Raw genomic sequence first — 27,619 nt, 5'->3', positions numbered from 1 at the left:
GTGACAGCGACTTTCCTGGGGGCTCAGCGTTGGGGCTGCACTGCGTCGTGCATTGCAGGATTTATGCCTTTGTTTTCAAGCCACACATCTCCTGCAGGGCCAAGCTATCTTCATGGTTTTGACCGCACCATCCAGCAGTTTATAACATGGATTCCCAACTCAGCTGCTGCTGCTCTCTTGCAGTGTTTTCATCAGGTTAGGCCTCATGCATCCGCCTCCTGCCTGGCTGCACGATCCCGTGTCTCTCCCTGAGCTCTGCACTACTCCAAACTGTTCCATGATGCGGGGCAGTTGAGCAAGAGATGCACGGTCCAGCTGAAGGCCCACTGCTAATGTCTGTGGTTTTGGACCGCTTCCTTTTCATCTGCTTTTCCACAGAAGTCTCACAAGCCGCATGGGTTCCCCCTTGGGGCACCCCGAGCAAAGGAAGACAGCAGGGCCCTCTGCTCCCCGTGCCAGGCCGCTGCTCCGTGCCTCCATGTTTCTGCTCCCAGCCCAGGCAGCAGCCCCGCTCCTCCCTTCGTGTCATGTTCTTGCTAGCTCCACATGCTGGCCTCAGCCAGGGCCGTTCAAATAGCTTCAGCACATCAGCATTTGGCAGGGCAGGGCTGGGAGGGCAGGGAGGCCCAGAAGTGCACCACAAAGCCATCTAGAATGGAGAGGAAAATAAAATGGTATTGGCGTTGTAAGTCAAGAGAAGAAGTGGGGGCTGTTGGCCTGGTGTTGGGTCACTTTGTAACGTTGGGAATACCTCAGTATTGGTGTTTTGGAGGGCTGAGTTACCTGTGAGTTGATGAGGAGAAGTTTTATGCAAGACTGTTTAAACTCTTGGTACGGTCCCTGCTTTACAAGAAGTATTTTGGATAGGATTTTTCAAGTAGTACATAAAATCAGAAACATTTCTGAGACAAAGTAAAGAGTCAATCCTGCATTGGGGTGTAAATCTAACATGCATATGCTTGATTTGTGCCATGACACTGATGTCTCAGTTGCTGAGCTGCTCAGGGCACATAATTCCTGAACACTTCGGACTCTCCCTGGTTAAACCACACAAAAAAATGCTGCAAAAACCTTAAGAACTTCTTTGTGATCTCTGACGGTTTGTTACCAAGCCACAGGGACAGATGGGTCTCAGAAATTTTTGATGGCCATCAGCCGTCATTATCCTTTGGAAGTGCATCCACTTTAAGGGCTCTTTTCTGATTTATTTTTTTTGCACAATTTAGATGGAAAAGCAGTGGAACGTGGCTCTCCCGTTGGATATACACGAAATCGATATTCAGGGACCTGGATTTTTGACCATGCATTGAGATACACGTCTGGTATGTGATGGAAGGGTGTGAAAGTCTAACCAGGGACCAGAGAGCAAGGGAAAGCTCTGGATGCACCGGGTGTGTTCCCAAATTCCAGCTGCAAGGCTCAGTAGAAGCCTGGCCAAGCTAAATGCACCAACTAACCCAAATCCTTCCCCTTCTCCCCTCCTGCTGCAAACAGCTTTAACCTGCATGACGCATCCCAAAGCTGGCAAAGTCCACAACAAACCATGACCTCAGAGGCAGTGTCAAAGGCAACACAGGCATGTTCTCTGTAAGGCCTTACCAAGCGATGCCTTTTCCTTCGTTTCCTTCCCTCTACTCTAACAACACATTATTGTGGCAAGTCATCCCTCCTTTCTCTCATACTGGGATCGGTGCCTCTGCCCCCACCTGGGTGGGCTGCTGGATTGTCTCCCTGTCCCCGTGTGGGACATCCTGCTCTGCATCTGCGTGCAGGAGGTGGGGAGAGGTCCTCTGGAGGAGCTGACTGCTGCCTACACCAGGTTGCACGTGAGACCTGGGCAGTTATGGGGTGATGACATGTGGCCATGGGACGTACTGGATCACCTCCTGTCCTTACGTCCCAGGCAGAGCCCCTTGTGCGTTTTGTTTCATGGCAGGGAGGGAGAGCATTACACAGTCACTTGTATGGGGTTATATTCTTCCTGAGTAACTTCTGCACAAGTGAATGCATTTATGTGCTGTAGACCATCTGCAGAGGAAGGGAGGAATACAAGAAATGCAGGGAAAAATATCAGCCTAGAGCTCCTCATTGTTTTTTATCTGCTTGTTGTTTTTTTTTTTCCCAGTGCTCTGTATGTGCACAGTGCTGCTTTAAGGCTGCGGGTGGGTGTCAGTCTCATTTTGCTGTTGGTACAGCTGAACCTCAGCTATTGTGCAAAGTTACAGATGGGTAGGGCCCAGGTGAGAGGAGTGCGCTCATCTTCTGCCCGTGCTTGCTCTTGGGGTCCAGCTGGAAGAGTTTGTGGAAAAGAACTCTGAAGGTTGGTGATGAACATCATGAGTCCTCAAGTACGAAAATGAGGTCTGGCAGATGCTGCTGACTTGCTGATATCCTGGGTTTTGCTGCGGAAAACCCTTGTGGAGTGACAGCTGTTGATGACTGTCCCATCCAGGCGTATCCGTCTACATGAAATGCAGCTAGCTGTGGTAATTAAGAGGCTGTGGAGCAGTTGAGACATAGTGAGCTGGCTACAGTATGGGTGTTCTGGAGTATTTTGTCAGATGTGGACTCCTGTGTATCGGACTGTAGCTAGTTGCGTGTTTCAGCATCACTGACAAAGTATCCTCTCAAGCGCAAAGGACAGTCTGAAGTGATGCTAACAGTGCTGGACAGGGAACCCTGCTCTGCTGTGAGCTGGAAGGAGGGTTGTTTTCTTCCCAAGCTGTAAGCAACAGGACGTGGGAAAAAAAGAATGTGAGTGGAGTGTGTTCAAAAAACACGCTTGATTTTGTTCCTTTCTCTTGAGTGGCACTGGTAAGTATTGCTGTTAAGATGACGTTTGGGAGGGTTTGTTTGGACGTGTGTGTGAATGCTGTGTTCTCGTTTGCGGCTCGCCCCTGAGTTTCGCTGTTTCCCATGGTCAGGAAAAGGTTGTTCCGAGGTTGTACGCGTGTCCATGCAAAGGAAGCGCTGTGTTCACACTCAGGCCTGCCTTGTCCCACCCCCTCTTGCAGTAGGTGCTGCCCTTGCTCTATGGGAGAGGACGTATAGGATCAGTTTCTCTCCCGCTGATGGACAGCTGAGAGATGCAACACGTTTTGCAAGTGAGAGCTTGGAAGGCTGATTTATAGCCTGTTTGCCAAGAAAGGTTGAATTGCCTTAAATGACAAATCTGAGGAAATTTGTGTCTGCCCGTCCACTAAACAGAAGAGGCTGAATTCATTGCATAATTTCATCATTACAAATGATTCTTCCAGCTCTGTTTCTCTGGTTTCATTTCGAATGACTGTTTGCAGATGTGTGTTTTCTGGAATTAGATACACAAATTGAGAAGAGAGACTGTTGTGGTCATGTGATTTTCCTTAAAAAGGTCAAAAGTTTTATTTGTATCTACTTGGTTTCCTCTGGGTGGATATTTACCAAATCTCTGTGGGTTTCCTGAGAAATTTGTGCATTGTACATTTCTTGAGAAATTTTGAAAACTGCTTGCCTCCAGATAACACACTGCCTTCTTTTTCAGTCGGAAAGCTCTTTTTCCCATATACTAGGAACTTACTGAAAAGTAATTCGAGGTTATTTCTGTCCATAGGAAATATTAGTCATTATTATAAAATTGTAAGTCGTGCTATTTTGAGAGTGGCCCTTTCATGTTAGCAAATTTATAAAGATGTACTGAAAATGTAAGTTCAGGGTAATATGCCAAGGAATAAGGCTGAAAAAAGAATCGAGTCTGGGATAGTGATTTCCTGCACTTATCTCCAGGAACCTTCCAAAAATTACTTTGCTGCAAACTGCATTCTTTTGTCCCTGGTTTATGGCTAAGTATATGGTGAGGCTGTTTTTCCTGATCTAATATGGTGATGTATACCTTTCTGTCTTGTTTTTCAGGGTCTTATGAGTGTGGAATATGTGGGAAGAAATACAAGTATTACAACTGTTTCCAGACCCATGTGCGAGCGCATAGAGGTATCTCTCTCCTGCTCAAATATTTGGGAATCCTGGGGTGACATTCAGGCTCAGGGAGTGTTTTTGAGTAGGCCTTGAAGTTTGCTCTTTGCTTTTCTGTTGGGTGTTCTGTGCATAGGGTAAGCTTAGCAACTGGCTGAACCCTGCGGCTTTACGCTCCAGCATTGAAATGGTGACCAGCTGCAGTGCTGGGTGCAGTGGGGTAGCCACAGTATTTACTGCACGGAGCTCTTTGGGGCAGTGCTGTGTGCTGGGACAGCTGCAAACCACAAGTCTCTCCCAGCAGACGAAGTCACACGCCAGCCCCAGGGTGGGCATATGCCTGAGGTGCTCTGGTCCATCCCTGCAACGCGCGAGTGGACGGCAGAGACAGTCCGAGGCAAATGGTTCAGGCAAAATTCAGGACTTTAGGATGTTCATACGGGCTCAGAGGGTTGCTTTTATTTATAAAAGAGGATTACACATGGTAAAACATACGAGGGGCTGATGCCGGTTGCTATTTCTGGGTGCCCGTTGTACAGGTTGCTGAGCTGGGCATCTTGCTTTGTCCTGGCAGTGGTGATGCCCCTGTGTTTTCATGTAAATGTCAAAACGATGCTTGAAATCACCCCCGTGCCCCTGCTCAGGTCACTTTCCAAATGTGTTGTTTGCATGAAATTTCTTATGCTCAGTCAGAAGCAATTTGTATTTTATTTTATTTAAATTCTCTGTAAGCCTGGCTAATTTCAAGTTGCAGAGATGGGAAAGTCCTGCTTGACTGTTTTGTACAATTAGTGTAGCCTCTCTAATTCGGAGGAATATGTGTCTGAAATATCAGAACCATAGGAACTTGAAGCTAGATCAGGAGCTTTTCCATGTTTTTATTTTCTTTCACCTGAGTTGAGCACCACGTGTGTGTCTCAGATTTGTAGGAGCATCTGCGTTAACTCCTCAGTTGTCACTAGCAATGTCAGCGCATTCGGTCTTCCATTAAGCGATTGAGTAGAATGTCTGCAGGAGTGCAAGGGGATCTCCCAGTGGAAGCTGAAAATCCAGGAATAATGAATGCTAATGCAGTATTGAATTTGAAATGTTTAAACTCTCAGAAGTCAGCAACTGTGCAGCTGAAAAGTGAACATGCGTCCATAACTTCTCAGTCTCCGTCACATAATACATCCTTTAATTGCTTGGTTGCATAGTCCTTGTGTGCTGTTTAACATCATAGAGCTTCTTCTGTATTCTTAGATACATGCAGAATTGTTTTTTAACACTGGCTTTTCTTTCTAAATACCAGCAAAATTCCTAGAAGTCCTTTAAATACTGCTGCGAAGGAGCTCAGCAGTTGAAAAAAAAATCCATAAAATAATAGTGAGCAGCAACCGTCCCACCTACCCCAGGAGAAGATCAGGTTTGATACCATCTAAGGAACCTGAATGTGCCCAGGTCTGTGTGACCCAGTGGGATGCATCCCAGGGTCCTGAGGGAACTGCTGGGTGAAGTTGCTGTGCCACTCTCCATCACCTTTGAAAAGTCATGGCAGTCAGGTGAAGTCCCCCAGTACTGGAAAAGGAGAAACATAACCCCCATTTTGAAAAAGGGTAAGAAGAAGGACAAAGGGGACTACAGGCCAGTCAGCCTCACCTCTGTGCCCAGTAAGGTCACGGAGCAGATCCTCCTGGACAGTGTGTTAAAGCACGTGGAAAACAGGGAGGTTAATGGAGACATCTAACATAGCCTCACTAAGGGCATGTAGTTTTCCTGACAAATGTGGTGGCATTCTGTGACAGAGTGACGGCGTTGGTGGACGAGGAAAATGTAACTGATGTCGTCTACTCGGACTCGCCCAAAGCCTTTGATATGGTCCCACACACCATCCATGTCTCTAAACTGGAGAGATGTGGATTTGATGGATGGATGGCTTAATGGATGAGGAATTGAGTTGCCATCCAGAGAGACCAGGACAGGCAGGAGATGAGGGCCTGTGCAAACCATGTGAAGTTCAGCAAGGTCAGGTGCGACCTGCAGCCCCAGACATCAGCGCAGCCTGGGCACTGGGTGGTTTAGACAGCCACCCTGCAGAGAAGGGCTTGGGGTTTCTGATGGTGAGCTGAAGGTGAGCCAGCAATATGTGCTTGCAGCTCTGAAAGCCAGCTGTGTGCTGGACGGCATCAGAAGCAGCATGGGCTGCAGGGCGAGGGAGGGGAGGGTCCCCCTCTGCTCCGCTCTCACAGTTTCTCACATACAGTGCTGCCTTTGGCTCTGCAGCCCCTGGCATAAGAAGAACATGGACCTGTTGAAGCAGAGGAGTCTGAAGATGCTCAGAGGTCTGGAGCACTCTATGGAGACAGGCAGAGGGCTGGGCTAGAGAAGAGAACCTCCGGGGACACCTCACTGTGGCCTTCCAGGACTTTCGTGGGGCTACAGGAAGGATGGGAGGGACTCTGCTAGGGCCTGTAGTGATTGGACAAAGGGCAGCAGTTTCGTACTGAAGAGAATACGTTTCGATTAGATGTTGGGAGGAAATCCTTTCCTCAGAGGGTGGTGAGGCCCCGGCACTGCTGCCCAGAGCTGTGGGTGCCCATCCCTGGAGGTGCCCAAGGCCGTGGATGGGCCCTGGGCAGCCTGAGCTGGGGGGCAGCCAGCCCACGGCAGGGGTGAGCTGGGGGCTGTAAGGACCCTTCCAACCCAACCATCCTGTCATTCTGTGATATCTTCATACAGAGGACTTCACTGTTGTTCCACAGCACTGCAATAATTTTGCATCAACAATTGCAATATTTAGATCTGAGGCAAGGATTGCTTTTATTTCACTTCTTTCCACCAAATACCGTGGGGTCCTTACTTCAGCAGGAGCTGCATTGGTATGAGGTCACCTCCTATTGTGTGGTTCAATTTATTTGGATTTATATGTTTATTCATATTGATTGTGAAATTAGGCTATGCATCAAATGGTCTGGGTGCATCAGCACTCATAAAATTGATAGCCATAGATTTCTCATGAACTCAATGAAGACATTTTGCCTTTTGCTTTCGAAGCCTTTTTAATGTGTAGCTATAGAAGATGGAAATTTTCGAAGTTTTGTATGTGGAAATTTATTCGTAATTTTCATGTCAGCAATGGAGAAGCACAAGTTATATATCTGAAACTTATAAAGTGTTGTTTTATGCTGCTGTAAATTGATGCATGCAGTAGTAACATTTAAAGTGCATTTAAATTGCCTTAAAACAATGAAAATCAAAATGAGATATTTATTCTTGTACACTAGTCAACAAGAAATCAAATTGAAAGCTTGATGCAACTCTGCAGATGTGATTGTCCCAGAAGCAGAGCCCGAGCTAGCTGGTAAAGCACTTCAGAAGTGCACCTGTCTGCAGAGAAACAACATGCTGCTGAATGTGCATGTAATGTGTGCTTGAAAATAAAAGGCTTTTCTAGAGGAAGGCCCTGTGCCCTGTTATCCAGTGAGAGTCAGACACGGAGCTGTACCAACAGCAGCAACGCTGGACATAGCATAAGGCTGCAGGACTTAGACATTTTGGTGGAAGATGCATATCTGTGCTTTTGTATGGAGACAGTGGCTTGTATTGATCACCATAACAAACGTGAGATAACATGGTTGGTCATACGCCGAGGGTTTCATACTTCTCCCTGTGAATCTGCAGTCCTCATCTTGGATGAAGCCCCAAAGCACTGGCAGGGCAGCTCTTCTGGGTCTGCTTGTCCTCAAGGCACTGCGAGTTGAGCTCCCTTAGCCTCTTCTGTGCAATTAGCAGCTGCCAGAAGGTTCTTTCCATCATTTCTTCTTGTCTGGGCAAGAAAGGACCAAGGGCAGGACCTGGAATCCTCTCTTTGCCTGATACCTGCTCTGAGCATCACTGCAGCCACCCATCAGTTACCTGGTGCCCCAGGGTTTGGCCGACACAGCTCAGCTCACCAGCCCCGTGTCAGAGTGGCTGGAGTTACTTTTCCTCTTCTCAGCTGCTTTCTTCCAGGGCTTTTTGGTTCCTCGAGCAGAAGTACCTCCTTTTGGTTATTTATTGAAGGATACCTGTGCTCCCTTGAACAGCTTTGCTGCTTTTTGCTTTCTTGTGCTGTTCCTGTGTCGCTAACAGGACTTGGGAAGCTGTGGGATGCTCCTGCAGAATCGCAGAGATGGTGATCAACAGCTAATTCTTGTCATGGGAGAGGAGTGAGGTCCAGGCCTGATCAGTACAATTACTTTGGGGCAGATCAAATGAAAAAGCATTCCTATAGCTGGTCCTGCTGTCCTCAGTCAGTGACACAAGTTCTGTCCCCAGGAGGGGAGGTGTGCAGGTCCCACATTGTCTCTGCTTTGCACCGGGTTATTTCTGAGCTCAGTTTGGCACCGCCTGCTGCCCAGGTAGGAGCTGTAGCAGGGGAGCTGGGGCTTGTGGCTGCTGCAGGCGTGAGGTCTTTCACCCTTTCCCTTTTTGTCCTTAGTTGTCAGCTCGTTGCTTTGCAAGACCCGGATTTCTTGCCTCTTTTGAGCTGCTCAGTTCTACATTCAGATTCTCATACTGGTGACAACTCTAAAGAGTAGAAATTATGTTCTTCATTGTAGTGATCATTTTCAAGAGAAATTGCCTAGATTTTTTTTATATGTACACCTCTGAATCTCCGTGCAGAGAAGCTGTGCTGGAGGTGACTTCCTTTCTTTAGGCTGATTTGTTTTTTGTTGTCTGCCTTCAGGAATGGGTGGTTTCCTATTGGAAAAGGGGATATTCTCTAAGTTCATTGAGCGTTCCCCACAGTGCTCAGCATGGCTGGAGGAACTCAGGGAGCAGTTGGCCTCCTGGCACTTTGCAGTGCCTAGGGTGGGAAGATCTCTTGTTGGAGAAGCGCTGGCTTGCTGGGGTGAGCTTCCATTCTGCTTTGTTCTGAAAGCCTGGATGCAGGCGTTGGAAGCTTTCTGCCAAATCAGGAACATAGATAAGAAACATCCTCACAATGGGTTATCTAGGAAGAAATGAAAAGGTTGTGTTCCTTACCCCGTGCCTCCCCAAATGCACAAATGAAAAACAAACCCGAGGAGTTACGTTGTTGGGCTGAAAGGCTCCTTTGTGAGCTCTGCTCCTCTCCTGCCGCGGAGCTGGAGCTGCAGATTCTGCCTGCACTGGTAGGCACCATCCGGGACAAACACTGCGGCTTCGCCTACGGGAAGGCCAGGCCTCAGAAATGTACAGTGCTTTTTGTTGAGCTGCGTGGGGCTTTTCAAGTCATTAGAAGGTCTGGAGTCTCTTCAGGAATTAGTCAGCTCGAAAGTTTCGTTTTGTACTGCTCGGTCGGATTGGAGCAATATGAGCAGCGAAACATGGGCACGTTTTGAGTCAGGAAAGTTATTTCACTTGTAGGTAACTCAGAGATGTCTGAAATTACTTCATTAGGCTTTAAAAAAGTAAATTTAAGAACCTCTGGGCTGAGGCCAAACAAGCAAAATTTTTAGCCAGCAGAGAATCCTTCAGAAAGCAAATGAAAGAAAATAGTGAGGCTGGAGCTTAACCCTCGCAGGATACATTGCCTCCACTCTAATAATTGGTGGAAGCTCTCCGTTTCCAGATAAGCTTTTCTGGGCTGAATGATGATTTTGCTTGGGTTGTTTTTCCTTATTATTTAGTGACATTATTCGGTTGCTGCACTGCCTCCCTGAGGAGGGACCGGCTCTCTGTGGCCTGGCTCGGCGTGGCTGCGGGAGATGCTGGACGCACCAGGGTAAGGTTGGTGTCTTCAGGTGATGTTCATTTTGATGATCTGAGAACTCAGAGCTTCTGGAGTTTCGCGTTGATATTTTACGAGAGTGGTTTCTGCTCAGTTCCAAAAATACGAAAAGGAAGATGTCCCGTTCCAGCTGTGAATGTGGAAAAGAGCGTTAGTTTCTAAGTGCATGCTTTTGGAGTCTGAGTTGCATTAGTTCCGTGACTGAAGCAATTTTGAGATGAGAAGTTGAAAATTAATAAAGAAATTACTGTTCTCGAGTAGAGATGGTGTTTTTGTTCTGAAGAAACCTGGGTTTCACTTGCACGGTTACCTGCTGCTGGAGGACCATGGGATATCTGAGGAGGTGTTTGTCCTCTGTGCTGCATCCCAGGCATCCCTGTTTTTTACTGCGTGTTTCCCACTCTGCAGCAGATTTTTACTGGCGACACAGAAAGTTACTTGTGACACAGGAGTTAACATTCTTGCTTCCCAGCTTTCCTGCTGATCTCCCAATGTTTCAGCTTTCTCAGAAATGGCTCTTTTGTTTAAAGCTGTAATTACTTGGTCTGAGCCCAAAGGTGATTTAGAATGGGCTGGTAGGGGATTTTTAAGTTGTTTTATTTTATTCATGAAGACTTTATCTTATGACTAAGAGCAACAGCATTTCTTAACACAGCTCAGAAACAGCTGCTCCTGAAAACCTTGCGTGTTGCTTGGTTCTTGTTACGTTTAACTAAAGTACTTTTAAAAGCTTTTTAAATGACAGAAGTAGCCTGGTGCATGCATAGCATCTATCTTTTGTGGTTTATTTATGTTGTTGCCTGTGAATGCTGGGACAGTATTTTGCAGAACTCCATTGTGCCACAGCTGTCTGTTCCCTGGAGTGATAGGTGGTAATTCAAACAAGTAGCAGCTGTGGAAAAATGCAGGGGTTGGATTTCTGAGGTTTTGCATATGATACCAAAGCTTTTTAATCTGGCCCCTCCTTTTATGAAATTGTACCAAATTAATCTTTAATCTGTCTGCCTAGAAGAGTGATCTAATCGAGCAGGTTAATCAGAAGAATCAGAAGAAGTGTGCAAATTCACAAATGCACAGACATTGATTTTTCTTCTTTTCGAGAAACAAGGAGGAAATTAAATGCAAACTGTTTATTACTTAAGGTTGCAAATTTTAAATTTAAAAATGCTGTGACATTCCGCAGCTGTGGTTTTCAGAGTAATGTAAGCATGATTCCAAGAGACATACGGAATGTTTTTAAACGTAGTTATGTTATTAGATAACATGACATGCAGTATGTGCAGCTTAGGATGAATATGAAACACTTCAGAGTGGCTTGGAAATCCTCATCATTTACGACCCTTGACTTGTAACATTGGGTTTTGTTTTCCAGCTTGCAGCTTTGCCCGTTGCTTTCAGGGCTTGAATGTAATCTTTGCTGTATGCTGCTTGCTGTGTGTTAGAGCTGGGGGAAGCGTTCTCTCCTGTGTTTTCACGTGTCTCCAGCAAGCTGGGATGCAGTGGCCCCAGGGGGGTTCCTGTGGTCGTGGCCCATCCCTGGCAGACGCTGTGCTGCTGTTGCAGGACGGGGCACTGTCCCCGGGGAGGTAGCAGCAGCACGGCCTGTGTGTCTCCCATGGGAGCCGAGCTGGGTGCAGCGCTGACGACTTGCTTTCCTGGGCTGACAGCGCTTCCCCAGGAATGAAGCACATGAGCAATTTCCACAAACCTTCAGCATTAATTACGAAAGCGCATGAGCTCCAGAAGCAGCACAGTGAGACTTGTCAGTCGGTCCGAGCAGCCCGCATCCCAGAACCCCAAGATGCACAGCCCCGCTGTGACCCGAGCTGCCCTGGGACAGGCGGGCTGACGGAACGCGGGGTGCCCTGAGGCCGCGGTGGAGTGCTGGTGCCTGGCTGGGCGTGGAGGTGGCCGGCCTGAGCCCGCTGGGCGCCCTGCTGCTCCCTGCCGCGCTACGGGCATCCCTCGTGGCCGTCCTGTTCCGAACACGGCCCTGTGCAGGAGGAGAGCGATGCAGGCGGCCGGGCCGCGCGCCGTCGGACACGGGGCAGAGTCCGCTGTCAGATCTAAGTGCAGCTCTTTCTCTTTGCAGACACTGAAGCTGCCTCAGGTGAAGGAGCCTCACAAGGCAGTAAGTACTCACGGCGCCGTGTGCGTGGAAGGGGGGAGCGGGGCCTGGCGTGTGCGAGCACCGCGGGCGCGCTGCCCTCGCGGGGCCGCAGGAGCCGGGGCGGAGGCCGAGGGCCCCGCGGGCCCTTCCCGCAGCTGCGGCGCCGGGTTTGGCCGGCAGGGGGCGCCCCGCGCCGCGGACATGGCGGCGGGCGGGAGGGCGGGGGCGCCGGGGTGGCTGTGCCGTTCGCCCTCGGGGAGCGCCGAGGGGACGGCTCCCCCGCACCGCCTCTTCCCCCCGCTCGTCACGCAGCCTCCAGGCGGCCTGGATCGAGGCTTTGCTGTAGGGCTTTTGAACCCGAACCCCACGGTTTCCCTGAGGAAAGGCGGTGGTGGAGCGCGGGGCTCGGCCCCGGGGCGTGGGGACGCGGTGGCATCGGGAGCGCTGAGCCCGGCGTGGGGCATGGAGGGTGAGAGGCGGCGAGGACAGGAGCGGACAGGAGAGGGTCAGGCCGCGTGTGAGAGGAAAAGCCTTCCCTGTCCCGTGGGGAATGTCAGAGAGGCTGTGCCTCCTCCATCCTGGGAGCTTTCCAGATGAGTGGTTAACGCGCTGGGTGAGCAGGCCCGGGCGCAGACACCAGTGGGGTTGCACTCGAGGCCTCAGCGCTCAGCAGCCCGTGTGTTCGTGGTGCTGGTAGATGAGAGCGGCGGGTGTCGTTGGAAGGTAAGTTACCAGTGTTAGCGGTTACAGAGGGCGCTTGGAGGCACCAAACTGACCCTGGCTGGATGAAAAAAACAAGTTAGCTAATAGTAAAGAGCGAAAATAACAAGCGCAGTCATGCCACCTTTATTAAACTGTTGCCTTCTTCTCAGGCCCGTTCCATGAGAGGTGAGGGGTTGGTTGGAGTGATGGGGCTGCCTGTCCTCGGGGCAGGAGGACATCCATGCAGCCCACAGCCGTGCAGCGTGCACCTGCACCACTGCCTGTGGGAAGGACTGTGTGGATGGGCCCTCTCAGGTCACCCGGTGACATGGGATCTCCAGCTCCAGGCAGAACACCTTCACAGGCTTTGTTGCCTGCTCTGTTGCCTCTCACTCAGTAGCTGCCATGCTGCAAGCTGGTGTTTCACTTACCCTGAGCCTTTCCAGGCTCATCTCCTGATCAGTCGTTTTGGACTTTGGCACGGGGCTGTGTATATCCTGGGCATGTTGTTTGGGCATTATAGCATCCTTTCTGCCTGGGCTTTGCACATTTTTTTTTTTCCTGTAAGACAACGTTTTTCTTTCTTGGCTGTCAAGGGAGGTTTTTTGGCTGAGAAAGGGTAGAGTGAGGAACACAGGGTAAGACAGAGGAGAAAACAGTGAGGGTTTGTGCCCCTGCTATGTGGGTAAACCCCACACTGTTTGAGCCATAGGAGGATGTATGTGAGCAATAACTGCTGCTTCTGTTGTGTCCACTGGCTGCATCTCGGAGAACTGGAGAGAATGGAAAGTCACGGGTGTGAAAAATCCCTGGGAGGGGGCAGCGGCAAGAAGCTGCTCTCTGAGCAGGTGTCAGAGGAGCTGCCTCTGTAGCTGCAGAGGTGCAGCAGTGAGCAGTGAGGGGCAGGGGCTGCCTTCCATCTTTCCTCGGGATGGTACGACTCCTGCTGTCCCCAGTGCAGGAGATACTGGGCCTGCTGTAAGCAGCCACACTCATTCCAAAATAGTCTGACCTAGCTGGAGAGCTGGAGGCAAGAGCAAGCCAGTGGAGCAGGGAAATAGTGAGTGGTGAGGGGCAGTCCTCTGCCATCGCCCACCTCTGTGGAAGAGCTGCTGTGTGTCACCTGCCTTCCAGCTTTAATGTGAAACTGTTTGGCTGGTGCTGCTGTTCCTAACTGCAGATCGTTGTAATTTCCTGACGAAGTCACCTTCCTTTTCCCCTCCTTGCTGCTGTGATGAAATAATTCAGCTGTCCTCTTTCCTCCCTATGCCCACTCCTCTGGAGTTGGATTCAGTCCCTGGCCTTCCCTGCTTGCCTCTGCATGGCTCTTCTTTGACTCAATGGCCCTCTTGTTTCCTTGTTCCATTTGCTCCTCGTATATTTTAGGAATTTTTTATTTATCTTTCCTTTCCTGCTATTTTTGTTTTTCCTGTTGCTTCAGTGCTATTCCTCTGCAACTCAGTTTGGCTGTTTACACCCTTTCTGTTACAGACATCTGTATTGTTCAAACCTTTCTTTGCTATTTTGATCTTGTTGGGAACTTCTAGATTCTTAGGCTCTGCAAACAAGGTTTGCTGTCTTTTTCCAAAATTTCTTAGTATTTAACAGATAGGGCAAGATCTTGTTCTCTCTCACGCGCTTCTCCACGGGTCTTTGGGACATAGACTGCATCCATCCAAAACTGATATTGAAAAGAATCCTCTTTGCCCAGCAGCAGAACCTTGGCGGTGGTTCAGGTAGCTAGAACTGCAGGTTTTTGAGAGATGTTCAAGTGTTCCCTGTGGTGATTTTTTGAAGGCAGCTGTTCCAGCCACAGCGGACACCTGAGGAGTTTTGGTGCAGGCATCCTGTGCAGTGCAGTGACATCTTGGGTCTGCAGAGCACGGCACGTGGCTGGGTCCCACCCGGGTGTGGTGGCAGCTGTGTCGTGCTGCATTGACATACCCCGAGAGCAGTGAGAGCTCTTTGCTCTTGGGAGCACCACCCATGCCCTGCTGTGCTGGGTCGAAGTGCAGTCTGTGCTTGGCCTGTTGGATCATGGTGGGTTACACTTGCGGGCTGGAGGGCTGCAGGGGGAGCAGGCTGCTGTGGGCCGGGCTGGCCTGGCTGCTCTGGGAAGAAGGGAGCCATGGGGTGAGCAGGACCACAGCTGAAGCCGGTTGTTTGTTTGCTGCTTAAAGAGGAGATGCTGGTGTTTAGACTTTCCAGCTGGGAACGCTCCTGGAAGACTCCCTCGAGGAAAACCTGTTGGTTATGTGCAACTTTTGAGGTTTTTAATCTATAGATTTTCTCTGGCACTCGCTTATCTTATTTGGACCCATTCTTGACAGAGATCTGTGGAACTGAGGAGAGAGAGTGCTCTTGGGGACACAGTTGCATGACTTTGGGAGCTTCTTTTTAGCCTTGGCTCAAGGTCCAAGACCAGAATTCCCACATGTAGAGAGAAGAAAACAATACAACCCACAGTGCTAATGTGTTAATAAAGATACTTGTCGAGCTGCCACCGAATTTGACTGACAGGGAAGGAGGGAGGAGAGAGGTTTTGTAAAGAAAGCCTTCTTTGATATTTCTTCCTAGGCAAGGATGACCGGTTTGACTGACTGTTCCCATGGAAGGGTCTGGCAGTCATTTTTGAGATGTTTTCATGTCTGTGTTATTTGCTCCAGACTTTTCAAAGTCCTCGGAAAGAAGGTGTTTGTACTAGATCTGCACCATCATTCTCCATGGAAATTCCATTCATGTTTAAGGGAGTTAGAAACTTTGTAAAAACAGTCTCCCTCCTGCTGCTCACATACCATGGGAAATTCTTGGCAATCTGAGCGATGGCTAAATAAAACCACTGGCAAGCAGTGGTCCCCAAACCCTTCCCAGCAGGAATGGTGCCCGCGGCATGGCTCCAGGCAGCATCACCTCGCGTGTGAGCAGGTGCTTTGCACTTTGCCTTCAATACACGTGTCACAGTTTAGGGACAAGAGCTGGGCTGTGACCATTGTGGGGTCAGTGATTGCTTAGTGATGGCTAAGCCATTTCTCATCATTTATCGGCAGTCCCAGATGAGTGGAGACTTGCCAGTGTGACACCTAGCTGCAGGAAATGTTAGAAGGAGGATCCAGGGAACTGCAGGCCTGTCAGCCTGACCTCAGTGTCAGAGAAGGTCATGGTGCACATCATCTTGAGTGTGCTCATGCAGCATGTGCAGGACAAGCAGGGGATCAGGCCCAGCCAGCATGGGCTCAGGAAAGGTGGGTCCTGCCTGACCAACCTCATCTCCTCCTATGACCGGGTGACCCACGTAGTGGATGTGGGAAGGGCTGAGGATATGGTCTACCTAGACTCTACTGAAGCCTTTGACTGTGTCTCTCACAGCATTCTCCTGGAGAAGCTGCAGCCCATGGCTTGGATGGGTGTACTCTTTGCTGAGTGAAGAACTGGTTGGATGGCTGGGCCCAGAGACTGCTGGTGAATGGAGTTACATCCAGCTGGTGACCGGTCATGAGTGGTGGTCCTCAGGAATCAGCACTGGGGCCGACCCTGTTTAACTTCTTAGTTGATCTGGACAAGGGAACTGAGTGCACCCTCAGTAAGGGTGCAGGTGACACCACGTTGGGGTGAAGTGTTGATCTCCCTGAGTGTAGGAAGGCCCTGCAGAGGGTTCTGGACAGGCTGATCAGTGGGCTGAGGCCAGTGGGATGACCTTTAACAAGACCAGGTGCCAGGTCCTGCACTTTGCTCACAACAGCCCCATGCAGTGCTACAGGACTGGGGCAGAGTGGCTGGCAAGCTGCGTGGAGGAAAAGGCTCTGTGGGTGTGAGCTGACAGCCGGCAGAACATGAGCCAGCAGTGTGCCCAGGTGGCCAAGAAGGCCAATGGCATCGTGGCTTGTGTCAGCAGCAGTGCAGCCAGCAGGAGCAGGACGGGATCGTCCCTCTGTACGGGCACTGGTGGGGCCTCACCTCAGTGCTGTGCTCAGTGCTGGGCCCCTCACTGCAATACAGACATGGAGGCCCTGGAGCGTGTCCAGAGATGGGCATGGAGCTGTGAGGGGTCTGGGGCACAAGTGTGATGGGGAGCGGCTGAGGGAGGTGGGATGGGTCAGGGTGGAGAAGAGGAGCTCAGGGGAGACCTCATTGTTCTCTACAACTCCTGGAAGGAGGCTGAGGCGACGGTGGGGTCTGCATCTGCTCCCAGGTAACAGCGATGGGATGAGAGGTGATGGCCTCAAGTTGTGCTGGGGAAGTTCAGGTTAGGTGTTAGGAAAAAATTCTTCTCAGAAAGAGTATTTGGGCAGTGGCAAAGGCTGCCCAGGGAGTGGTGGAGTCACTGTCCCTGGAGGTGTTCAGGAAAAGGGTGGATGTGACACTGATGGGGAAGAGTTGTACCTTTCCTGGAATTTTTAGTAGAGATGCTATGAAAAGTGAGAAAAATCAGGAGGTGATTTGCAGAGCATGAATTTTTATGTACAGTGTGCTAATCAGATCAGCTGAGTCCAGGTGAGCTTGCTGATGATGTTGTTTATTGTCCAGCTTTTTTGAGGACCTTGATGCCCAGGGTGTAGTAATTTAAAAGCAGGTGGTGCTCCCAGGCATGCAGCCTGCTCTGTGATGCTGGTGCATGCCGCCAGCCAGGTGCTCTGCAAAGTGCCAGAAGGTAACATGGAAAAGAAGTTCCTCTCAGACAGCTCAGTTCAAGCAGTTCCCTTGCTTTCCTTCCTGGCAGTGTCACACTTTGTCACTGTGGCAAATCTGTGACACTTACTGTGGGTTTAAAGACCACTAATGCTTGTTTTCTGCAAATCCTGTTCTTTCTGTTTCCATCTTCAACTTCTGTTTACGTGCAGTGCTGGATAAGAGGCTTAGCTGGATTTTGAGCTATTTCTCAAAAGCAGACCCTTGTGCTTCTGCTGCCTGCAGGTTACTCCTGTGCAGCTCAGTGGACCCCACTGTGCAGGAGACACCCAAGAGCAGTGTGCAGATCCTGTCTGTAAACCCAGACCATTGTATGCCAGGGAGCATGTTCACTTGTTCTTTAAATTCTAACAGAAATGGGAACAATTTTCCTACCATGTTTGTGCATCCTGTGACCAGCCCCATAGCCTGAAAAAATCACAGGCCAGAACCAGTGGATGCCAGCACTGACTGCAGATAGCACAACTGGTTTTTCAGCCAGTACCCATTGGCCTGTCTGTTGTGTTGGAGCCCATTTTTCCCGTTCACAGAGAATTTTTGAACAGTCTTGCAGGCGATGCTATTTACCAGATATTTCAGACTGACGTTCCCAGCTCAGAGCAACTTTTCAATGTGTTATGAGTTGCTTTTCTTGTTAAAGTGTGCTGCTTTACTGCACTGGGGGTATGAAGTTTTTATACTGGAAGGCTTACTCAGGTGCTGATATCCTACAGAGAGAAAAACAGAGATCTCTCTTCCAGGAAAGGCAGCACAGCTGGAAATGTGGAGAGCTGTTTTTTTTTTCATACAGTCCAGGCTTCAGCATCTCTGCAGCTCAGAACTTGCCCTTAATGAGAGATTGAGAAGTGGACGGGCTTCACTCTTCTCTCCTGGTGAGCAAGAAGCTGCTGGAAGTCATCCTGCTCGTGGTGAAATGCTAAGGAGTGTTTCGGCTCCAGGGCCCAATGCAGCCTGGGGGTGGAACACCAGCTGACATGCTTTGCACGTGCTTTGATCGGCACACAAGAGGAAATAGTGAGGAAGGAGGTGATGTACAGCATCTGCTGTGGTGTCACAGGGTTAAAAACTGCTGTTAAGGTCAGGTGCCTGTGCAGTGCAGAGGGACCAAGGTGGCCGTCAGTAGAGGTGCTCCAGCCGCAGATGGATGCGGTGAGGGATGCACCCCTGTGTCCCTTGGGTTTGGGGGTCACTGCCTGAATGCTGTCACCACCCCTGGGTCGGAGCTGGGCCCAGAGGGAGCACACTGGGAGCAGAGCTGCCTGCCCACAAGCCTTGCGCTGCAGCAGCTGCACCGTGGCACATCTTGGCAGGTGCTGTACCAAGTAGGAGCCATTTCTAATTGCCAGATCTTCACGCTCTCTTATCAGGTGCTTAAGATGTAGCAAGATAGCTTTTAGTTTGTGATGGTCTCCAACTCCTGGAAGCTGGCCGTGATTCTCATCAGGTTGGTGGTGGCCAGGGATTCAGCTGCTTGAGAATGGGCTGTACCTCTGCTGTCACCTGCAAGCTCTTGGCATCCGCAGCAGTGTCCCCCTGGTGCTGGTGCGCTGGCTGGGTGCTGGGCACGGTGCATAGCACTGACTGCAGCGCTGGGGGCTCCCCTCCCTGCCTGGGGGTGCTGCATGGTGCAGACTCACCTGTGGCTTTCTGTCCAGTGTCTTGGCCAGATGCATTCGGACTCATCGCTTGTGTGCAGGACGGTGGCCGTGAGCGTGACTCCACTGTGTGATGTTGTTTAGCTGGAGGAAGAAAAAGAATTTTTATTTTTAAATAGTAAATGTTTCACAACCCCATAAATGAAGAAAAAAGGCTGGCCTGATCTTTTAAAAACAGATTTCCCTTTGGGCTCTGACTAAGCATGAGAAAGTTCAGGCTAAAAGGGAATTTATTCAGAAAAGCAGTGGAAGGTTAGAAGCAAGGATGTGGGCTGGAATGCGCCTCGCAGTCGTTAGCTGGGGAGGTGTCGTGCTAATGCGTCGCACGTGGAAAAGCATTTTAAAAGTTGTGAATTTACCCCATTAAATTACTGTGTTCACATTGAGGGTTTCCTTGCCCGCAGCCCTTACACGTGCAGGATACGGTGATTTCAGCGTTCTGACGTGTGATGGATGCACATGTAAATGTTTGCTGCTGTTAATTTCAGGTTAAGGAAGAGCCCTGACCATCTGCATGTCTTCATTAGTTTTAAGTATTCAAATCTGCAACCTTAAAGTTTCCTTAAATATATTTTGGCTTTTGATTTCCTTTAACTCTTTTGAGAATAACAGCGAACAGCGGGAAGTGTCACTGTTGTGCTTGGTAAATCTTCCTAGTGCCTTGCACAAGTAAGGCCTGATGTAAATGCAGTGTGTGGTTGCACACCCACGTACACGTGCCAGAGCCAGCAGTTAGTCATTTACAACTTTGATTAATTTTTCCAGTGTTCTTATTTAATAATACTCCTGCTCCTTGGGGAAAGCTATAAAAATGGATTTTATTTTTTAATGCGTTTGCATTTTAAGTAGGTAAAGTCTCTTTAGATTCCCATTTGCCTAACGAGCAGATGAATACGTTCATCTTCAAGCGGTCTGAGACCAAGAGTGATAAATTTCTGTGCAGGAGGAGGACATGATGAAAATAATAAGGAACCGAGTCTCCGGTGTGGAGGAAGCGCTGAGCCTCGGGCCTGGGCTGTGCTCCTGCGGGGCTGTGGTTGCTGCCTTCCACACGAGCGTCCTTCTGTCAGCGCAGCAGTTTGCTCTCGTCTTGCTCCTGTGATCTCTTTCTCTGAGCGCGCTGCGTGGTTGGAATGGCGCAGGGGGTGACCCCAGCTCATTGCTTCCCTCTCTCAGGTTGGCTGCAGGGTGGTCCGTCCGTTTCACTCTGCCTCTCTCCTTGCTGCTTCTCGCCCGCTGCCTTCATATCACAGCACCAACATCTCTTTGGAGGCCCGATGGCACAGCTACAGCTCCTGGCCTTGGTTTTTAGTAGATAGAATTTCGTCTTGCTCTTCTGATTAGACTGTTACACTGGGGGTTCTTTTCAGGTGTCTTCACTTCGGGAATCCCGTGGGTACCCTCCCTTCTATGCAGGTGCCGTGTGCTGGAGCTGCTGATGTTCCTGCGGGCACTGCGCTTTTGTAGCTCTGGGAAGGACCAGCTGCTTTCTGTGTGGTTTTAGTCAAAGGTTTTAGAAAGAAGGTTTCAGGTTTTCTATAAATCTCTGAATTTCATGCAATCTTATTAAAAAAAAAAAAATTTCTCCCTCTTTCTCAGATTCTGAGCAAATAGACCATGTTTACAGAAATCTGGATGTTAATACCTTGCAGCAAATCTCTTACACCATTCCTAGGCAACAAAATTGAAGGAAAAATATATTTATTCTAATAAAAAGGGTAAGAACTGTAGTAATCTCATGTTCCATTCATCCATCAGTTTGTCCTGAAAATGCCAGGAGAGCTTTTCTGAAGATAGAATTACATCCCTCCCCTGTTCATCAGGAAGTGATACGCTTTCCATCTTCCAGCGTGGGTTGAAATTTAGCAACAGAAAAGGCATAGGGACAGCAGTGTAATTAATTATTCCAAATTCTTTCAGCCTGCCCCTTTGTCTGCTGAGCTGCATGTTGGCATTTCAACAATGTTATATCTGAGTAGCACACAGGAATCTATTTTAAGTATCTCTGAAATTTATTAAACACTATCCCAATCAATTAGAAGCCAAGAGGTGCAGCAGACTGACTAGCCCAGCTTGCCTCCCCACAGTCCTCAGGGTTTTTACTTTTAAGGGTCTTGATAACCAGGAAAGGCAGAAGAATGCAAGGATTACGTTCTTAAGATTTCCTCCTTTCAACCTATGCATAAAGGTTAGATCTCCGAATTGTCTTGGACAGTTGTAGAGAGAAGGGTTGCCTCTCTCGTGAATCATTCGTGTTTATTTTAATTTCATTTTATTCTTTATGAAGGGTTAGGGTGCCAGGATCTCTTCTTCAGGGCTGCTCAGTCATTTAACTGTCACTTTTCCTTTCCACTTTGGAAACTGGGCACAATAATCCCTGTGTATCCCCATCCAGAAATCACAGTAACAACATTTCTAATCAAGGACAAACGAGTAGGAAAAAAGTCAGAATGAGATTTGTTTTCCTTTATGCAACCCTTCGTGCTACATCATTTAATTTTAGCAGCTGTGAAGCAGTGTACGTTCTCAGCCGAACCTTTTGATTTCAGAGGAGTTCAAAATAAAATGGCCCTTACTGTATCTTGTGCATAATTCCATAATGTGGGCTGAATTGGATTTTTCACTTACAGTGAGGATTCAGCATCCTTGTTAGTGTAAAAAAAAGAAATATTACTGCATCAACAAGTGAGGTGTGTACGAGTATACCTGTTGTCATTATGCAGGATGGATGCTGGTCCTTGTCCAGTTTCTGGTAGGAGAGCATTAGTGCTCTCTTTTCAACATTCTTTCGCTTACACTGAGTTAAAATTTAAATAAAAAAGAATCCAGCACTGCCCCGAATTAACTCCGGAATGAAATAAGCACAAAACTAGTTCTGCTGGCGTTAATTGTATTGCCCAGCATGGCTGATTTGTGACATGGAATCTGAACATCCTGTTCGTAATGCTGATTTGGGGGATAATTGCGAAACGCCGTAATATTTTCACTTGACACTGCTGATACTTGCTGTCTGTTTTGATTCAACTTCAATGTACTTCGAAGCGTGGAAGGAAACGCTCTGACGTGCGGCAGCCGGGGAGCTCCTGGGAAGCGTTTTCTGTCTCTCCATCCAGCGAGCAGGACCCAAAGCTCCTTCCCCCCCAGAAGGTTTAGGAACACACCACCCCCGTGTGACCGTCAGGCTGTGAAGAAGGGGCTGTCTGTCAGCAGCAGATTTGGGATATTCTCCGCTGTACGGAATTTCCTGCTCATCTGGCGTCTGCTTCCCAGACCTGGAAGGATTACATCCAGCCCTGGATGCACTGTACTGAAGCATCCATCGTGCCGGTGCGTTCAGGTGACACGTGGTTTGGATAAAGCATCGTGGAATTCAGAGAATTCGCTGCCCACCGGCTTGAAAGCGCTGTAAGGTGAAATCAGCCCTGTAGCTGTGAGCCCTGTGCCAGCCCGCAGCTCACAGCCTGCGCTGTTCCTTGATTATTCCAAGGGGTTGGCCTGGCTGCCTGTGGGTTTGTGACTGCCTTCTTGGCTTGTCACTTAGGACCCCTGCTGAGAGGCATGGGAAGTGCCATGCTAAGTCAGGCCACTGTGTGCCTAAATGTCTGCTGTGACAAAGGCCAAACGTTCATGGGAAGGAAGGAAGTGATCATGGAATGAGTGATCTTGGAATAGTCCACAGGGAAAGTTTTTTCCTAACCCCCAACTTAGGAGCTGAAGCCATAGGAGCCTTTGTGTGTGAGGAATTCTCTCCAAATTTCTGGATTTTATGATTATTTAATCCTTACTAATATAACTTGGGATACTTTAATCCCCTTGCGGGGTTGCTGCTGACTTTGGGCTTACTCCTGCTCCCTTTCCAAGGAATTTTTGCCATTAGACACCGTTGAATTGAGCTCTGTAACAGATTGCCACTGATTTTACTGGCAGTTCCCACCTTGGCTGTAAAATGCCAGGTGTAAAGCTTCTGACTGCAGTGCTGGAATGAGGAGTGGATGGAGGGCTGCAGGCAGTGAGCAGACATGCTCTCTCCTCAGTGCCAGTCTGGTGTCTAGAAGGGAGCTCCTAAAGATGCCGAAGGGCCAGGTCAAAGGAATTGCCTTGAATCTGCCTGGGAAATATCCTGCAAGCTGAGGAAGCCATAAATGTGGCCCTGTCCCTCCAGGTGCCTGTCTGGCTTCTGAAAGACAATAGAAGCTTCTCTTTGAGCTGTCTTTGTGCCACAGAAGCGAGTGAGGGTCCCGGATGGCTTTGCCCTGGCTCTGTTGTAAGGAGGCAATAGCTGCACAGTGGGTCTTCTTCTAGGGATACCGCTCAGCTCATCCATGTGTTGGACACAGCTCTGAAAGGTATTTTCTGGTGGTGGACATGCAGTATGTATCTCAGAAAATGCCTGTCTTTCCTATTGCTTTGTTTGCACCAGGTGGCTTAGTCACGGTGGCTTTGAATCTCAGTGGAGAGTGCCGGAGTTGGTGGTTGTTCCATTCAGTGCAGCAGGCATCCCAGGAGCAGTGATATTCAGGTACTTGCACACAGCCAGCCACTCACCAGCGCGCTGCGGTCACCCCCAGCAGGACGCTTCAGGACTCCAACGTCTGCCCGCAGCTTTTCAGGAATGTGAAACCAAGCAGCAGAGCGTAGTGTCTTGCAGGCTGTCCACAAGCCACTGGCCGTGGCTGGAGGGCAGTGCTGTCACTTCATTGTCACAGGGACATCACTGCGAAAGAAACATCGCATCGTCGTAGAGAGATGACAGCTAACTGTATTGCAGCAGGCTTAGCTGTAAGAAATCCAGCTGCCTCCCCTGGCAGATTGGAGACGTTGCTGAGCTTTATGAGCTGCTTGGGCAACCTTGGTTGCTGGGGTGAGCCAAGAGTGTGGAATTCCTGGGGGTTAGTGCTTCCTTTGCTGTTCCCAAACCTTCTGGTGGAAAGGTGCCGTGCGATCGTGGAGCAGGGCAGGTAGTACTGGGGTACTGTGCAGGCTGCCCTCTTTTCCTTTTATACTTTGCTGTGTTTTTGTTCACCGGGAGCTTGGAACGCTGCTGGATTTCAGCAGCAGTTCAGCAGGCTGTTGGAACTTCTGTTCACCAGTTTTGCCTTTCCACATTTGGAGGCTGTCCCAAACATGCAGCTGGCTGTGCCGTGCTCTCTAAGAGTGGAATCGCTTAGGTTTGAGGAGTGCCTGGTTGCTGTGAGAGCTCCCGTAGCAGGTGGCTTCTGTGGCTTCTTCCATACAGAAGGTGGATATGAGTTCTGGGGCAGGCAAAGCTTGTTGCTTGCCTCGGGGAGGTCCCTTGGCAGCCCCGCAGCCTGTTGTGCTGACACCCCGTCCTGGGCACTCAGCGGGATGTGAGCTCATCCTTGCAGGGTTGTCATCTGGATGATCTATGTAACTGTTTCCAATTTGGGTTTCTGTGATGCTGTGCAGAGCTCTGAGCCCAGCGGAAACTTGAGTTTGTGCACTTTGTGTGGTCTCGGATTCCTGCACTGACGAGGGCGAGTTAATTGATCTGTATTTTTAGCTTGCGATACAGAAGTCCTGACCTTTCAACAAGTCTGATTGCTATTGTTCCCTTCTGGGTTTCTACAGCAGCAGAATCCGGAGGCCCTGGGCCAAGTGCCCTGAGGAACGAGGCCTCTTCTTTTGCCTGCCATTGCTGGGCACGTGCTCTCTGCCCGCCCTCTTTCCTGCCAAAATGAAATACGTGTTTTCTTCTCTGCTGGATATCTGAAGAAAAACAGCTAAAAGATCTCAAACTGTTCAGCGCCGTGTCTGGGAAGAAAGATGACCTGGCTGCTGCTCCCTGGGGCGGTGTTTCAGAAGCCACGAGTCAGTGCCAAGCACAGACCACACGACAGCGCTGCCGGCAGCAGCCCTGCAGGCAGGTGGAGAGCAGCGTGTTCCCTGGCTTGTACTGCAAGCAAAGTGGTTGAAAAAGCCTTCTGATCCCACAGTTATTTGTTGGGGTGCTTGCAAAGCCCGTTTGCCATGTTGGTGTGCCAGCCCTTCACATCTGAGGGGCTGCTTTGTAACGTGGGCTTTTTTCTAGAGGTGATGCTGTCCTTCGGTGCGTGCATTCCGTGGCACCAGCTGTGGGCTGGCTGGGGATATAGGGCCATCGTGCTGCAGCTCCTCTGGAATCCTGCTCCCTTTTGAAATACTCATGAGCACGAAGGAGGAATTATATTTGCTGGAGTATGTTATTGTTGTTTTTTTTTTTTAACTGGGTGTCGTTTAAACATTTTGGAACTAGGTTTGTAGCAATGTAACGTGGTGCTTGCTCAGCTTGCGGCAGGGATGCTGGACTGTCACCTAAACAGTAATTAACAAAATCAGCCGTAAGCAAAGGCAGTGAACCTGCAAGAGACCCTTGTGGCTCTTCCCACTGAGAGCTGTGCTGCTGTGTATAAGGGGTGCAGTGCCCAGGCTGGATCCTACCCTGCCTGGTGCAGGGTACATAGTAGCAGTTAGAAGCTGTCCAGCAGCATACACAGGCTGGTTGTGCTCGGTGAGCTCCTTGCTAAGGACACTTGTACCTGGGAGGAGCACGGGAGGTATCTCTGGGCTGCCAGCAATGACAGCTCTATTGAGTACAGCCTGGAAATGCAGAGCAGCCCTGCAAGAGTGACTGCTGCTCAGAGAGGGGAAAGCATCACTCCACACCAGCAGCCTGCTGCTGCTGTCTGCATTCTCGCAAAACTCCTTGTGTCTGCGAGTTGGCACTGCTCGCTGAGTGTTATCTCTGTTACACAGAGAGGAACAGCTTAGTACCAATACCAGCTGGAACAAATTCTCACTTCTCGTAATGAAGGTTGTTCTTCCTTAGGGAAAGCAGTCCCGTAACAGAGGGAACCGAACCCTGTTCTCCTGCTCTGTACCTGGTGTGTGCTTTCATAGAATCATAGAATTAGCTAGGTTGGAAAAGACCTACAAGATCACCTAGTCCAACCATCCTGCATTTCATTTTCCTGTGCTGCCTGGGGAAGGAAGTGGTCACTGGGTGAGGCCCAGCCCCTGCCAGTGCTGTCCCCACAGTCTCCCGAGTTACAGGAGCTGTCCCTTGCTTTGCCTGTGGGACCTGTGAGCTGCTACCCCAGTGCCATGGTGTGCCCAGCTTTTCCTTTCGTTTTCTTCCATCAAGTCTCCTTATTTATTGAGCACTTTGCTTCCAAGCTAAGGCTGTAGCAGTTCTCTTGCTCCAAACAGAGATATTGAAAGTGCTCGGCATTAGATACTCCTCTGAAGAATTAGCGTTCAGTTATCTGCTGCATGGCTCATTACTCTTCAAGAAGGAGGTTGGCTTCTTGTCTTTGGGAAGCCCAGTGATGTGGGACTGATTACTGATGACTCGTTATGAATTTTCTCTGCTAATAATTGACTGTGTTTTTCCGCAGCGGGTACACAGGTACTCACCAGGAATCATTAGATTCCCTTTGTTGTCATGTAGTGCCCTGGGTAGATTAAGACCCTCTGCACCACTGTATGACCATGGAATGAGCTTGTGTGAGATAATGATGAGCTGTAGTTAGGTGTGAGTATCCTTGCAGTGACTCCCCGTGCTTCTGTCACTTGGATGCTGTTATTTTGCTTCTCTCCATCCTCTTGAAGCAGCGGATCCTTCGCATCTTGCTCTGTGCATCTGAGGTCTGTCTCACTTTCTCAGCCTGGAATTTAAAAAATCCTTTACATCTGGCTTGCATTGCTCTGCTGTAATTAAGATAAAAATATTCTCTGGTAGCAGAAGCAAAGTTCTAGTGCCGAGCTGTTGAGCACCTGGCATATTTGGTGGTGTTCTCCCATACATCACTGTAGCTGTACTTCCATTCTGCCAAGCAGAGTAAAGGGTAGGAAGTGAAACTTCATTTAGTTCTGCAACCCCAAGTTGGACAGCAGTGGTGAGACCAAGTCCGTGGTTAGACTGTATCAGTGTGTGTGAGCTTTAAGTATATATCTCTGATGTAAATAAAATGATGGACAAGTAAAATAAAAGATTACTTAATGTGCATACTCTAGTGCATTTGAATGCAGCATGGAGGAGATAAGAGCAAACAACACCTTGGTTCTCTGACGTACACGAGTGCAAACAGTGGAGCTGCAGCACTGAACGTGCATGGCGCTGGCTTGCTCGTGCCATCAGGTGCAGCGCTTTAGTTCTAGGATGCTTTGTGGCTGCCCAGGCTGATGTGTTCTGCTCTGGTGGTGACAGGCCAGCAGCACATGACAGTGCTGCAGATTGCACAGGGTGGCTGCCTGGGAGCGAGGACATGTGGCTGATGCCAGGACGTGGAAGATCCTCACCAAGCTGACCAGCAAAGATGTTCTCAGGGGCGTGGCACCTCTGCAGATTTCCCTCTTAGATAGGTGCAGTGTCTGGACCAGAGACTTCCACCATCCCACTCAGAACAGAACAGATCCATAAGCATCCCGAGATCTTTGCTTGTCTGGCTTCCCCTCGGAGCCCAGTGTGGCCAGGCCCAGAGGCTCTGACAGCTGAGCGTGCATTAGAGTTGGTACTGCTCTGCTCAGCGTCCTGTTCCGTGTGGGATCAGAGCTGTGTCGGCAGCATCTCCCCAGTGTTTCCAGGGGTCCTGCAAAAGGTTGCTGTTCTGACTCAAAGGCACCACGACCTGCTGCAGAGCTTACTGCATTGCTCCCCAGAGCAGTAAGGGCGCTGTTGTAGCAGCAAGGAGAACAGAACTCCCCTTTTGAAAATGTTTTTGTGTTTTACTGCGATCTGTGACAGGGTTTGTGCAGGGACAAACGCCCGCCTGTGTCAGTGCACAC

General features: G+C 49.5%; 1 protein-coding gene across 18 annotated transcripts in view; it reads left to right on the top strand.

Moving 5' to 3' along the window:
• ZNF618 (zinc finger protein 618) overlaps positions 1-27,619 on the top strand; it is a 156,942-nt gene that overhangs the window by 95,073 nt on the left and 34,250 nt on the right. For 13 of the 18 annotated variants that reach the window (XM_021414115.1, XM_021414105.1, XM_021414108.1 and 10 more), the window contains exons 4-6: positions 1,227-1,322; positions 3,889-3,966; positions 11,775-11,813. In XM_021414115.1, coding sequence (XP_021269790.1) covers positions 1,227-1,322; positions 3,889-3,966; positions 11,775-11,813 — 213 coding nt within the window. The remainder of the gene's footprint in view (positions 1-1,226; positions 1,323-3,888; positions 3,967-11,774; positions 11,814-27,619) is intronic. The other 5 variants (XM_021414107.1, XM_021414110.1, XM_021414113.1 and 2 more) reach the window with 3 other exon arrangements.

The sequence above is a fragment of the Numida meleagris genome, chromosome 16, assembly GCF_002078875.1.
Source record: "Numida meleagris isolate 19003 breed g44 Domestic line chromosome 16, NumMel1.0, whole genome shotgun sequence".
In the NCBI taxonomy this organism is placed as follows: Eukaryota; Metazoa; Chordata; class Aves; order Galliformes; family Numididae; genus Numida; species Numida meleagris.
The sequence above is the reverse complement of the archived record's forward strand: the minus strand, read 5'-3'. Positions and strand labels throughout refer to the sequence as shown.